We start from the raw sequence: 13,890 nt of genomic DNA, 5'->3' as shown, positions 1-13,890 counted from the left end.
TCATGTCCCGCACACAGTGGCAGAAAAATTTTGACGCTCCCGCAGCTAAAGGGTTAAGCAGTATAAGAAGGTAAATTTTCAAGTGAAGGCCTCTCCTCTATAGAGGAGATATCCTCCATAGAGGAGATATCCTCCTCTTATAAGAATTGTGTAGAATCTGAGGCTAAGCTGCCCAGCCAATCAAAGTCTTGTCTACCTCGTAATTTTGTCTTCCTCTCCTTCAATAAGCTCTAAACTTTCTCTCACTTCATCACTTTCCTTTCCAAATACTGAGACTATAAAAAAATCGCCTGTCAATGTTAAGTTGACTCCCTCTTCACATTCACCTCTAATGTCTAGAGTTTCTTCCCATAATCATTTCAAAGGGTTTTTTTTTTAATAAGTTAAAAGTATCTTCTAAATCCATTCTTTCTCAGGAGCCATTTCCAAGGGTGGGCAACTTCTGTGATCACACATCCTTCTCCACCTCACAGATCTTTCCTTGTATTTCAGTCCCAACATCTAATCCTTGGGCCGCCCTCAGTTCATTAAAACCTCCTTTCATCTCTCCTGACTTTAAGTAATTAAAGTCAGGAAAGATGAAAGGAAAACATTTACGGCAGTCATTGTATTTCTCGAAGCTGGAAAACGAACTTAAAGCTTAGCGGTATGGTTATAACCAATAATTACGACAAATCTAAATGTGATAGAAATTGTTTATGCTAATCTGTAGCCTTAATCAATAATATTACAAACTGATCAACAATCGTTGCTCTCAACAATCAATTCAAATGTCCGCCTGGAATACATACTTGCAAATGGCACAAAGCAGTTTTTTGTGTTTTTGACAGTGTTAAGAAATATGTTTACTGCTCAATTTACTCCATTTAATCTACTATATTGGTCTCTCTAATGCTACTTGGGAAGAACAACCAGAAATAATTATCGCTTTACGTAATTAACTCCTTAAATCGCTACTTCTGAAGGCTCTCGTATTTCATAATTATCTTCGTTGGTGGCTATATTTTTTCCTAAGCTGATCAAGGCACTATCCCTTTTTCGACAGGTTTGATTTGCAATGCGCTCTTTTTATTCAAATAATTATTGTGAATATTTCCCATTGTTTGAAAAAGCTATGCTCCAAGGAAATGCACAATATCAGAAAAATCTGGGTGACTTAGATTAGTAAACCAGGTATTTATTGAATTGATATCCAGCCAGCAAAGGGGAAATTTAATCTTATATATATGAAGTATGAGAGAAAAGGTCCTCGTTTTGAATAATTTATTACCATGTCATGAAAACGTAAACAATATACTGGCTGTTTATTTTTGTAATATACTTCGCTATCATAAAATAGTACAAAATATTATGTAATAGGTAGTACCGTAACAATGTCATCTGAAGAATGAAAAATCACTTACCAAAACACCCTCAATAATATCGCTGGCACGGACTTCTTTGGAAAATGATTATTCTGGTAAATATTTGGTGTAAAACTACCAAATCTAGTAATCAGATGACATGATACCTCTCCTCATTCACAACCATTTTATTCAAGCTGAAATTTACTGCGGAAGTTCTCTGCATCGTGAAGTTGTACCAAAGATAGACCAAATGAGACTAAACCCCTTCGAACGTTTCCCTTGTGCAAGAAAGGCTTGGAAATATTTTTCAACCGTTCTTACATTAAAATGTAAGAAAACACATGGTTTAAATTACTTCCATATGCAGGAAACAAAGTAAACTTTAGAAAAGAAGCTTGAAAACGAAGACAAAAAGGTTATGAAACCTTCACATTTGTCACAATGTCAGGACCCTTCGGTGCCCCCAGGGCACTTTTTGCCCCCATTGATCACAGCAATGCCCCCAGGGGGAGGTAGCGCCCAGTTAGGGAACCATTGCACTACTGTCGGCATCAAAATGAATTGCCGCTGTACTTAGCAAATTTATATCTTGACTTCTGTGCGTGCCGTAATAATGAATAATACATCATTTAAAGGAAATTTTAGTCTCAATTTTGATTTATTTTTTGTTTTATGAAAAATTCAAAAATCATGACACGGGAGTGCAATAAATGACTCTGCGCACCATAACATTAGCCGTTTTGTCAACTTCATGAACTTTGTAACTCAACCTAGGGAAAACTACTACGTCTACAACATTCATCTTCTACAATAAGTTGAAAACATTTTGTATATGACCTTGATTGTGTGTACATATTGTTTGTAGTATTTTGTATTCTTGACTTGCCCTATATCCAATTTCTTGGATCAACAGGGCTAATAAAAAATTATTATTATTATTATTAGTGTAGATTAATAAAATGGCTTTTGCGTATTTTTAGAACGCATATTTTGTTGTAAAATAACAAAAATGTTTAAACACTATCTTGTCCTACAGTTTACCCCAAAAGAAAGAATGAAATTGATAGAAACACTTCTTAATTTATTTTCAGTTTTTCTATGATCCAAAAATAGATGATTTCTATGCAGTTAACATTATATACAGGCATTAAAAATACGCAGGAGCGAATGAAAGCTGCGTTGCCACGTCTTGTGCGCAAAACTTTGCTTCCTAGTAACCGGCACTGGCCCGGTGCAGCCCCGTTTGGCAACGTGACATTAATAGAAGTTATTGGCATTCACATGTATGAATATTTTATGGATTATGGATCATAGAAAAATTGCAAATAAATTAAGAAGTGTTTCTATCAATTTTATTTTAACCGTCCAACCGTCGTCACCTCGTGTATGCCGACACAGCACCCCCACAGGTGAGCGGTCGCTCATACCGTGGGATTTTGAGTCATCAGCAGCGAGCGACAAACGGAAGTCGGCGAGAGGTGGGGAAAATGCAGAGCAGTCATTACAGTTTGTAACTTTATGTGGAAGATGAATGTTGTAGACGCAGTAGTTTTCCCTAGGCTGAGTTACAAAATTCATGAAGTTGACAAAACGGCTAATTTTATGGTGCGTGGAGTCATTTACATAGGTATTGCACTCCTGTGTCATGGTTTTTCAATTTTTCATAAAAGAAAAAATAAATCAGAATTAAGAATAAAATTATCTTTAAAATTACGTATAATTTATTATTATGGCATACACTGAAGTCTAGATATGAATTTGCTAAGTACAGCGGCACATCATTTTGATGCCATCAGTAGATGATAGTTGTTTGGCCCACTCAACATTCCCCACATGGGGAATTGTACAATGCCAGCGATTATATACATATACTCCTATTATGAGTTCCTTCTTCTCATCACAATACACACATGGATCACTTATCAGTTTCTTAAGTTTTAGATCACAAAGTATCATATCAATATGTTCATATCATTCTATAGGTAGGAGACCAGTCTCCTACCTAACTCTGCGGAAGGTGGTAATGTGTCACCAAAAATTTAGTACTGTGAGTGTTTTAGACGATAAATAAGTTCAACCTTTGTGGCCTGTGTGTCAGCGCTTGGTGATGTTTTTTTGTCAAAGTCCCTGTGATTGGTTGGTTTCATCCAATTGGATGAAAATTTAGAATCTCTCTCATCCATATGAAAAAAAAACAAGTTTGGTCCAAACGATAGGACCAAAAGCCAGATGGATGACATTTTGACCATGTGAGACAGTGCACGTCAGTTGTAACAAATTTTGACGCATATTTGACCCTGGGACATCGGCTTAAGTCTTACAGATTTCTTACAGAGTTTTATAAGAATTTCTGTAAGACTTAGGTATAAGAAGTTTCCAATAGGGATAACCTCAGTATTACTATATAATTATTCTAAATTGAATATTTTTTGTTAGGTGAAGTGCAGCTATAATTGATTTAACATCAAATTTATATTTGAAGAATGTGTGAATGATTTTGTAATCTGTTAGAATGACTCTTTGTAGTTTAAATTGTTGGAAATAAAGTTATTTTTCCCATTATATTCATTTAATCAAAACCATTAACTTACTAGGACCATGCATCTTTATTGAAGTTTCAAAATTGTATGCTTTAATTTTTCTTATAATAAGTATTCTTTTCTTTGTAACCAGTGGCATATCTTGAATTGTCAGCGAGATCTTCCTACCCTTCTTTTCCTTTTCCACTCTTATCAAAGTGTTCTTTGTTTGCAGCAGTGGTTTTCGATGCATTAGATAATCTGTCTACTGGCCCTCTCTTAACAGCTTTCTGTAATTTGAATGATTAGCATCACTATAAATAATATTGAATTTTTCTTCTGGAAGTAATAACCAAGGAATAATGAACATTGCTATAATTTACCTTTGCACGTGAAGTTCCCGGTGGTTTGTATTTGAAACTATCCGCCATTTCTTGCAATTATTCCTTCGGTATTGATGCAATATGGTCCAATAAAATCTTGTTAAATGTTTCATAATCCCTTGGGGGAAATCTGAAAATTTCAGTGACAGAATTACAAATCCTCCTCTTATTTTTTTGACATTCAAAATTCATTCATCCATACAATTAGTCTTCAAAATAACAAACATTGCCAATACATTTGGAAGGCTTTACTCATCACATGATGAATGGTAGCCAAAACAAACGTGAAAGATGGTATGGTATTTGGAGGAGGCAACCGACAGTTAAGGTTATTTGTGCCATGAGGGAAGGATAGAGAGAAACCCGGCATCGGATTAGCCTGCTCTTAACAAAAGGCACCTAGGTGACAATGCTCCATCTGACTAACAGTGTGTTGCGCTTGAAATACCCTCCACACAACATTCAAGAATCGGGCCATCTCTGATAAATCTCTTCCACCGCTTGGACCCGAACCCTGGACCACGGGGTGGGAAGCAATCACTCCAACCACCACAAAAGTGCGATCCCCTAACTTGAAAGATTTCTGGGAAAATGCAGAATTACAATTCCTACTTTGTATGCATCTAATGTCAACTTTGTAGTAGTTGCACTGTGCTTCAATTAGGATATGAATGCCACAACTTCTCCTTGCTTTCAGCACATAGTCATATAGTAAGTGTATATAGAGTCTTCATGAGAAAAGGTTAGCTTTTCTGGATGTTATATAATAAAAGAATTTCACATTTCAAGGCATACTTCATTCACTGTAGGATATGGCTGGACTTGGGAGAGACAGCTCATAATTATTTTAACATTATTTTCAGAGAAGAAGGACATGTTTGAGGTTGACATGTGGAAGAAATATAATCCTTTCAGGGTCTTCTTGCATTTTAGATTATAGGTAGGTACATTATTTCTCATTGAAGACTGATGGCCTAATCAGGTTCTCATATCAGGAAGCGGAGTACTCAAGCTATTGAAAATCCCTATCTTAATTTTTGTCAACAGCAGAAATGCCAAGGTTAGGACTTGTCAGGAATTCTGTCCTCTACATTTTGGTTATATTTTATCACTGTAGGCCACCCAGAAATTCCTCACAGAAGTATTTTGATTACCCTGGGCCTTAGGGCCCGTGATTTATGCGCACTGGCAACTTAAATCACCGGCAACTAAACAATTTACTCACCCTAGAGTTTTTCGCTACCGCACAGTGGCGATTAAGTAGATGCCTCTCTGCTAAGTTAACTATGGATATAGTTGAAGCTAGATGTGCTGTTGTGCTCATTCTGAGACAGCAAGAAAATAACCAAAGGAACAAATTTTCATTTCATTTCAACATGGATTTTCACAAAGTAAAAGCCGAATTGATTGATTTCGGTGGAGTGGCTATTTAATATGGGACCAGATATCAGGGAAGATATACATGCATCTACTTATACATGGAAAGGAGACTTAACTATTGAAAAGAGACTAGGTTGGCTCGAGAAACACAGGAGGAGGAAACTTAAGAAAATAAAATATGATGCAAGCTAGGAAGGATTGGGCTGCAGTCAGTGGCATAACTATAGGGGGGTGAGGGAATAGATCGCCCCAAAGCCATCAGAGAAATCAAAATTTTTAGCACCAAAATGAAGTAAAATGTATCATGAGGCATGTCATTTTTCAAAAATTTTCCCGCCCCAGGCCATTCCATTCCCACCAAAGCATATTCCTAGTTACGACACTGGCTGAACTCCAGTAATCATTGGCTTGCAATCACGATTGCAATGCCGTGATTGAATCTTTGGGGATACATATTGTTTTCTTGTTTTTGGTAATCATCTGTTCTGAATCACTAACTTATCTTTGACATGTAAGTACGATTCCTCTATTATATCCATGATAAATTTGAATGAATTGTACATGCTTTCCACCTTTTATTGATTGTAATTTTCTTCAGTCAAACAACTTTTATTCTATGATGCTCACTAATTTAAAAAAATGTGAAATGGATAAGAACCTCAAAAGAGCCTGAACCAGAAAATGAAGAAGGTGGTTAGGATAATATTTCAGCATTAAATTTTAAACGAAAAATTACGGAGAAAAGTGGTTCTATGGAGTAACCCACACCTGTGGAGATTAACTCCAAATTCACTGCAGGAACGATTGGCGCCGCCTCAGTGTAACTTAAGACATGACTTTTTAACATGTATTGCAGAATCTTTCGGTAAGGTTACATGACCATTGGTTGTGATTTTTATTGGCTTCCTAATACAATCCAGAGCTTGTTCAATAAATTAAAGTACAGCAAATAATCCCAAAAGGTAATGGGGCCAGAGCAAAATTTGCAGTAAAATTTACAATTAGGAAGAAAGAACAGGAGGAAAAAATAGAAGAAATGGAGGCATCGAATGAAGGTGTAAATCACATACCAAAGAGGAAGGACACATCTACCTACCCAATGTGGTGTTGTTAAATAGGGATCCTATTTCGAAAACTGAAATAATTGAAGGTAACAACTTGAAAGAAGAAAAAGAAATTAATCAAGAGCGGAAATGTAGATGGAATGCAAGAAATTCCAAGGCCCAACATTATACAGTCTCTTCAATAGAGATCCGTGGTCCACCATGTAATGTGCTGTGCAGGGATGCCGACTTACAAAAGATATTAGGGGGGCCCAAAACGGATCTTGCCCCGGGAAATTTTATAAGTAGCGAGTTTTAAGTATTTTAGAAGAGTCATATGATCAACATTAGAACCCTAATAACTCGAATCTCGATATCTGGACACTCCAGGGAAAATTGACAAACCTGACGCATTCTCGCACCCATAACGAATTTTTAAGGGGGCTCAGGCCCCATGGAGTTGGCGCCACTGGTGTTGTGAAACAGTACCTAGTAGCTGGACAAGTAGAAAGAAGAAGTATAGGAAAGTGAAGAAAAGAATTTCGAAGAACTTCAAGAGTATGAAGAAAATTTAATGAAAGGGGTGTAACTATTTAAGTAAAAATATTGGGAGGTTAATGTTGTGTATTTACATAGTGCAAATGAGTGAAGTTATAAATATAAGGCTTCCAAGTACAATTCAGTAAAAAATTACCATAAATAACCCCAAAACTTAAAAAAATGCATTCAGCAAAACACTTTCCATAAGATGCGATCCGAACAAGGAATCCGTCAAACAACTGAAAAGTTGACAGTGCGTGGGGCTGGGGCAAAACCCACGTGATCTTTTCCTGCCGGCAACAGTTCACCCACCCTCAGAATAGGTCTGGACGCAATTATTTAGTTGTGGCAACTAAAAAGTCGCCCGTGCGAGGAGCCGCAATCGATGCCGTGTGTTTCAATTGAACTTCCACTAAGCAACTGAATAGTTACTTTAAAAAGTTGCCAGTGCGCGGGGGCCCTATAGGTTATAAGGCGCATAGAGGTTAATGATAAGGCGTATAGGTTAACCTAAGGTATTAGCCTATAGATTATAGGCCCTATTATATACATGTGTTCAGGTGTTTTACGAAGAAGTTTTAAGGCTAAACAGGTAATGTTAGAAAATTTATAGGTTTGGAACAATTATATAAAACTTACTTAAAACTTTTTAATTCTATTTTTGTAAATCGCTGTAGGATCCCCCTAAGAGTTTTTACCAGTAAAAGAGAAAATATAAAATCACCCTGCAAGTTCCCAACCATTGTGGATCCATGTAATCCACGAACATGAATTATAGTTAGAACCAGCCAACCGACAATCGTCGGTACAGTGTACAGTAGTCCGCCCCAGGGCATTTGTAACGCACGGAGTTTCGCGCTCAACTGCTTTGATGGAGGTTATGAGGTGGAGAAAAATACCCGACCAATACGATCGTCATGGTCCTTCTGATGAATATTTCTCGGGTTTGCAGCCAGGTTAATGCTTTTATACCAGCCGACGTTTCGGGAGACGACCTGTCTCCCATCCTCAAGGCTGTGTTACTTTATGGAAGTCCAACTTCACAAATTGAAATTGGTGTGAAATTGGACTTCCATAAAGTAACAGCCTTAAGGATGGGAGACAAGTCGTCTCCCGAAACGTCGGCTTGTATAAAAGCATTAACCTGGCTGCAAACCCGAGAAATATTCGACAGAGGTATTCACCACGAAAAATTATAATAGTTTGTCATGGTCCTTAAATATCATGCTCCGTAAATAAGGACCATGACAACGGTTACCAGATTACACTTACAATTAGTGCGGAGATTAACATAAGAGATTACTCCGCCTGAGAATTTATAATATTGGTCGTAGTTATATACGATTCTAACATCTTCGTCACTCGTGGTCGCACTATCAGCATACATACGAGCGTTCTCCTTCCTCGCCTTCCCACGAAGGTCCTGCCTTACCTTAATACCACTACATTAGATATTGAATGTAAATCATCAAATTCAACAGATTGATAAGGGATCGAACCTTGCCATAATTTTTCTCATACACAGGTAATAATATAGGTTGCACGTGTACGCATTCGTATTTGAGCATAAATGCCGTAGTCAATGTATTGTTACTTACTGTGCCATTGTGTACCCTCAACTATTATTCGCTGCTTTGAATATATCCTAATGTTCGATAAGTTATATCAAAAATACTGTAAGTTTGATTTTGGTAACCTGCAATCTCAGATCTGGGCTAGCGTAGAACCTCGCGATACCCCGGGACACCTTCCAACACACAAAGCGACAATGGCTTCCAATGCACGGAACTGTTTTCGGTCGTCAGCAAAGATTATATACTCGTCAGCATGAACATGCATTGGCTCGATGAGCGTCCATATGTCCATATATGTATATGTGTCCATATGCATGTTCATGCTCGTCATATATAATCTTTGCTCGTCATGCTTTGCATCGTGGCGTGCTACGGTGCTACCACACCGTGAACCCGTGAATAACGAGGTCCCTCTATGGCGAATAACGAATGTATAGAGTTTATATTACTAGTATTTATGAACCCATGGAGAATACATTATATGTATAATATTAATACATTATATGTGTAATGTATTAATCATGCATGAACCATGCCGGATTATTGTTGACAATTGCCGAACGAATTTTCGGTGGGCTGCGATTTTTAATCCATCTGCTGCTTTGTTATCACAGGGAACCTTGAATTTTGAAGTTGAGATATCTCGAGATGAAGTGTGGAAGATGAGGGGCATCTTTGACCAAGCTCTACGAATTTAAATCGCCTCTTTTGTTTTTGTTGATTTTACGTTGTTAATATTTGGAGTAATGTTTGCCCACAATCTGCTGAAGACCGCCAGAGCGAAGCATTTTAACCTGAAATCATTTCACACGTCCATTGTAACGTCTTTCGATGTCGAGTTAACTCAAGTCAGGTATTCTAATTTGAAGAGAGGGAAGTATTCAAGTATTACGGATAAACATATATCTTTTTTCGAATCAATACTCTCGAAGAGTAGAGTCCTGACTGATGCAGCAGATGTGGAATCCTACAATGTAGATTGGTTAAAAACTGTCCGAGGTACTCGTCATTGATGTTAAAATGATAAAATTGGCGAAACGCGTGTAATTTGTCATAATACTCATGTAAATTTTTTTGGGTTCAGGTGCTAGCAAAGCAGTTTTGAAACCGAAAACAACTGAGGAAGTGTCAGCAATTTTAAGATACTGCAACGAAAATGTTTTGGCTGTGTGTCCTCAAGGTGGAAACACGGGGCTGGTTGGTGGCAGTGTACCAGTGTTTGATGAGATTGTGTTGTCCACTGCTCTCATGAATGAAGTAATAAGTATAAATAAAACATCAGGTTAGAAACCAATCCTCGGCTGCCCCTACCTGTAATTGTCTGCTATGGATTTTTTTCGATGTGAGATTAACTCAATGCCATTTGCCGTTCTGCAATATCGTATCTTTCGTTAGTTTTTCTCCCATTGAACACTTGTTTAGGACCACACACACTATTAGAATGTGTCATTTTATAGTTACAAGAATGGCTTTTCAATGCTTACCATATATCTATAGTAGGTTAACTTAATTCATCTGGTCAACAAGAAAGGAAAACAATAGCCAAACATAAATAATTACCTGCGCTACAACTATTTGCACAATATGATCAACGCATGAATATCCTCAAACAGCACAATGTTGGGTATTTAGTGGATGCATATTTTTAGTGTCTCATGTTGAATACTAAGGTTATTGTTCACAATCGCTTAAGAGTGGGCTGCAGGCTTTTGAATTTCATGTGGAATTAAATTTAGTGCTAGCGTATGACTCAAGATGTAATTTTTTCTTCCTCTGTTTAAGTTTATATACAACGATATTTCTAGTATCACTTCACAAAAAAATAAGCAATGATTCTGGCCAACTCGGGTATAGTTGCAATGATATGGAACTACACATCTGTTTTTCTCTCCTTAAAGCTTATTCAATTTCTCATCGATGACTTAGTAATATAGATTGGAATATAATGGACAGGCCATTTTATGAAAATGATGAAAAAGGTAATGTCACACTTGACGGTACGAGTGGCAAAATGATGGACTCCATAAAGAGTAATAATTTCCAAAAAACTCTGAAAAGTAAAGGCTATTTGTGTGCTTTGTCTTGCGTATAATCTTCCAATTTAACCTTGATAATGAAAGATGAATACAAACACGTGTATATACTCATTGTTTATCATTGCAATGAGTTTTTTAATCTATCTGTGAACTTGAGTCAGAAGGAAGGTTAAATGACATTAAAAGCCTTTTGAATTCCATTTGTCTATTGTAATCTTCTACTCAGTGATGACTACTTTCTTTGTGTAAACCTAATTCATCAGCTCTAGAAAAACATTTAAATCAAAGAATTTAAATCTTGCATCTTCAGAATCTTAAAATTTTGGTGGATTATTAGTGAATTTCTGGTTGTAGGCAAGTTTTTTTTTTAATAATCATAATTTGTTAGAGCTTACAATTAGTAGTGTAGTGAGTATAGGATCATGTCTGTGAATTGAATATCCTGAATAATGTATTTCCCCTGAAATTTACCAAGCCGCTTAGGGATTTAATTTTTATGAAAGAGAAGTAGTCAGAGAGTGATATGCTGCAAGTATTTTTTCTAAGAGTTTCATAACTGCAGTGGGTTTTTTTCCCTATAGGAACGAACGTCAATATGTATCCTTAGGTTTTTCCCACCATTGTTCACATATTTTTACACTTGATGTATCTAAGTTTTGTTCTATTTAATTTTTTTGTTGTTTTTAAAGGCATTCATTTGTGTGTCTTTTGTTCTAATTTGACTTCATTTCTTCATTTAATTTCAAGAGTAACTTGACAATCTATTCCTCTGCAATTATTAAATGTATGATGAGGGGTTAGATAGAATACGGTCCTTTCTAGTCTCTATTTCTCCCATTAAAGGTTATTTTAACTAGTTAGGATCTAAAAATAGTGACAAAGCCATTCTTAAATATTCAGTGAACAAGAGTTAGTATTAAAAGGCATTATGAAGATTATAATCCCATGTCTGTTGTCATTGTATAGAATTCTTACTTGATCAGTTACTGGTAAGAAGTGGTTTCATATTTTAAAATCTGATAAGTCACTGAATACTTACTAGAAACAAAACAATAATATAAAAGCTTCAATTTTTTCTTAAGAGTGTATAATGTGGAAAAGGCAAACCTAAAAATATTAAATCTACGTGTTATAATTTTCGTCAATAGCCTGTTTTGAATTTAATAGGCAATGAAAAAAGAAATATTTGATCAGATGAGCCAGTGGGAAGCCAAGTACAAGTTATTTCATTTTTCTTAACAGAATTAGGTACAGAAATGAGGTAGAGAAAACAAATGCGATCAATTAGATATTCAGTAGTGCATTTGATTTTCAACTCAATGTCAGCGCAGAACAGAGATTCACTCGTATCCCTTGGCAACCAAGTTTTTGTGTATATTTCTTCTAACAATTTACTTTACCTAAATCTGTTGAGAAAAAAATCACATTTACCCCTTGGCTTCCAAACCCTTCAAATATTAAGTAAAATAAGTCGTAGGATAGTGGAAGAAAGCAGTAGTCTGACTGCTTTCTTACTTGATCTCTTGCATGACATTAGGAATGTCTACACGGTCAACCTCCCACTCACCCACTGAACCTACTGCCTCAAAAAGAGTGCAATCCCTCACTCATTTGAGGGGGAGGGGATCAGTCTCTCTCTCTCCTTCCAGGCGGAGTGTGGCTTCACGTTTGGATGCAGGCCTATAACATCCTGAGTGAATTTGATAAATAGTGAGTTCTATCCGGAACTGCATTAGACTTAATGGTCGTTTTTATCTTTTTTTCTTGTGCAGGGGTCCTTGTCTGTCAAGCAGGATGCATTTTGGAGAATTTGGAGGCGAAAGTTGCAGAGCAGGGGTTGATGATGCCGTTGGACTTGGGTGCCAAGGGAAGTTGCCACATCGGAGGAAACATATCCACAAATGCTGGAGGCATCCGTCTGCTTCGATATGGGAGTTTGCATGGCAGTGTGCTTGGTGTGGAGGCTGTGAGTAGACAAAATTGTAGAAAATAATGTTTCGCATTGGAAGATTTTTTACACTTCTTATGATCTAGGAGGTAAACTGAGTAGGAGGTGGAGGAATATGCTGGTTCTTAAATTTTCTCTTAATGTCTGAAGAGATAGAGTTTGAAAAATTGAGAGACACACATTTTCCCATTTTTCAATCCGATGTCTTCTTCTCGAGCTATCGGCATAGAAAAATCTATGGTCTTTACTAGAGATGGGTCGAATAGCAGATTTCTCGAATTCGAATATTAAATCATTGCTCGAATATTCGAATACCTTGAATTTCGAATACCTCGAATACTAAATGATGAATGCTGGAATGTTTGACTCGGCTGCCTATGCAGCAGGCAACACAAGATTTTGGGAAGTAATTTTGATTTCCTTTAAATGATTCGAACAGGAATTTAGCTGATTAATGAATATTTTAATTTTATGGAAACAATTGGGCATATTATTAATTCAACTAACATTGCTTTACCCCCACTTCTGCTGCCAGGTGCTAGCTGACAATCTGAGGCATTTTGCAAAATACAAGCTCTATTCCACCGGATTTCTTCAATTATTTTCAGTCTATCTTTGGGAGTTCTCACGAGATAAGATGATGAATTGGAATTGCTATCAGGGAGAAACCAAATATTCTGAGAAAATATCCCTTTGTCTGGGACTGTAACAATAAAGATTTATAGCACCACTCATTAATTGTAGCTTGATATATGCTTTTGGAAAAAAATACCGCATCAACTTCCGAGAAGCTCTGCTGCTCATATCGAGTTTCGCCAGAATGCTAAGTCTCCGTCGTATTTTGACATTTATTTCTTTGCGTAAAATGCTTAAATAAACTCAGAAATACGTCGTGTTTGGTCTTATTCTTTTTGCAATTACGCGACATTACTAATATTTCAATTCAATAAAGGTGTAACATCAATTGACGATAGTCATTCTTAGACACCTTTTGTGCTAATAGATGACTCATGCAGCGGTTGACCTCCACAGAAATGGGGAACTTCGAAGCTGGTAGGAAAAAAAGGTCAGTGGGGGAGAAAAGGGAGGGCCCGAAACACGTTTCTATTGTTCTCGTGTAA

At 36.8% G+C, this 13,890-nt stretch overlaps 1 protein-coding gene and 1 long non-coding RNA gene across 2 annotated transcripts in view; one reads left to right on the top strand and one right to left on the bottom strand.

Moving 5' to 3' along the window:
• Positions 1–3,933: 3,933 nt before the first annotated feature.
• On the bottom strand, positions 3,934–9,048 carry LOC124164523. Its single transcript, XR_006866055.1, has 3 exons — positions 8,810–9,048; positions 4,249–4,378; positions 3,934–4,155 (listed from the first exon to the last, which is right to left on the bottom strand). It is a non-coding gene; the product is annotated as an uncharacterized LOC124164523 (long non-coding RNA).
• A 201-nt stretch (positions 9,049–9,249) lies between these two features.
• Positions 9,250–13,890, top strand: part of LOC124164522 (D-2-hydroxyglutarate dehydrogenase, mitochondrial) — a 30,065-nt gene continuing 25,424 nt past the window's right edge. Inside the window, exons 1-3 of the mRNA XM_046541873.1 lie at positions 9,250–9,784; positions 9,870–10,067; positions 12,594–12,787. Of these exons, the coding sequence (XP_046397829.1) occupies positions 9,532–9,784; positions 9,870–10,067; positions 12,594–12,787 (645 nt within the window). The 5' untranslated portion in view covers positions 9,250–9,531. The remainder of the gene's footprint in view (positions 9,785–9,869; positions 10,068–12,593; positions 12,788–13,890) is intronic.

The sequence above is a fragment of the Ischnura elegans genome, chromosome 8 (genome assembly GCF_921293095.1).
Source record: "Ischnura elegans chromosome 8, ioIscEleg1.1, whole genome shotgun sequence".
Lineage (NCBI taxonomy): Eukaryota > Metazoa > Arthropoda > Insecta > Odonata > Coenagrionidae > Ischnura > Ischnura elegans.
This window is presented reverse-complemented; position numbering and strand designations above follow the sequence as displayed.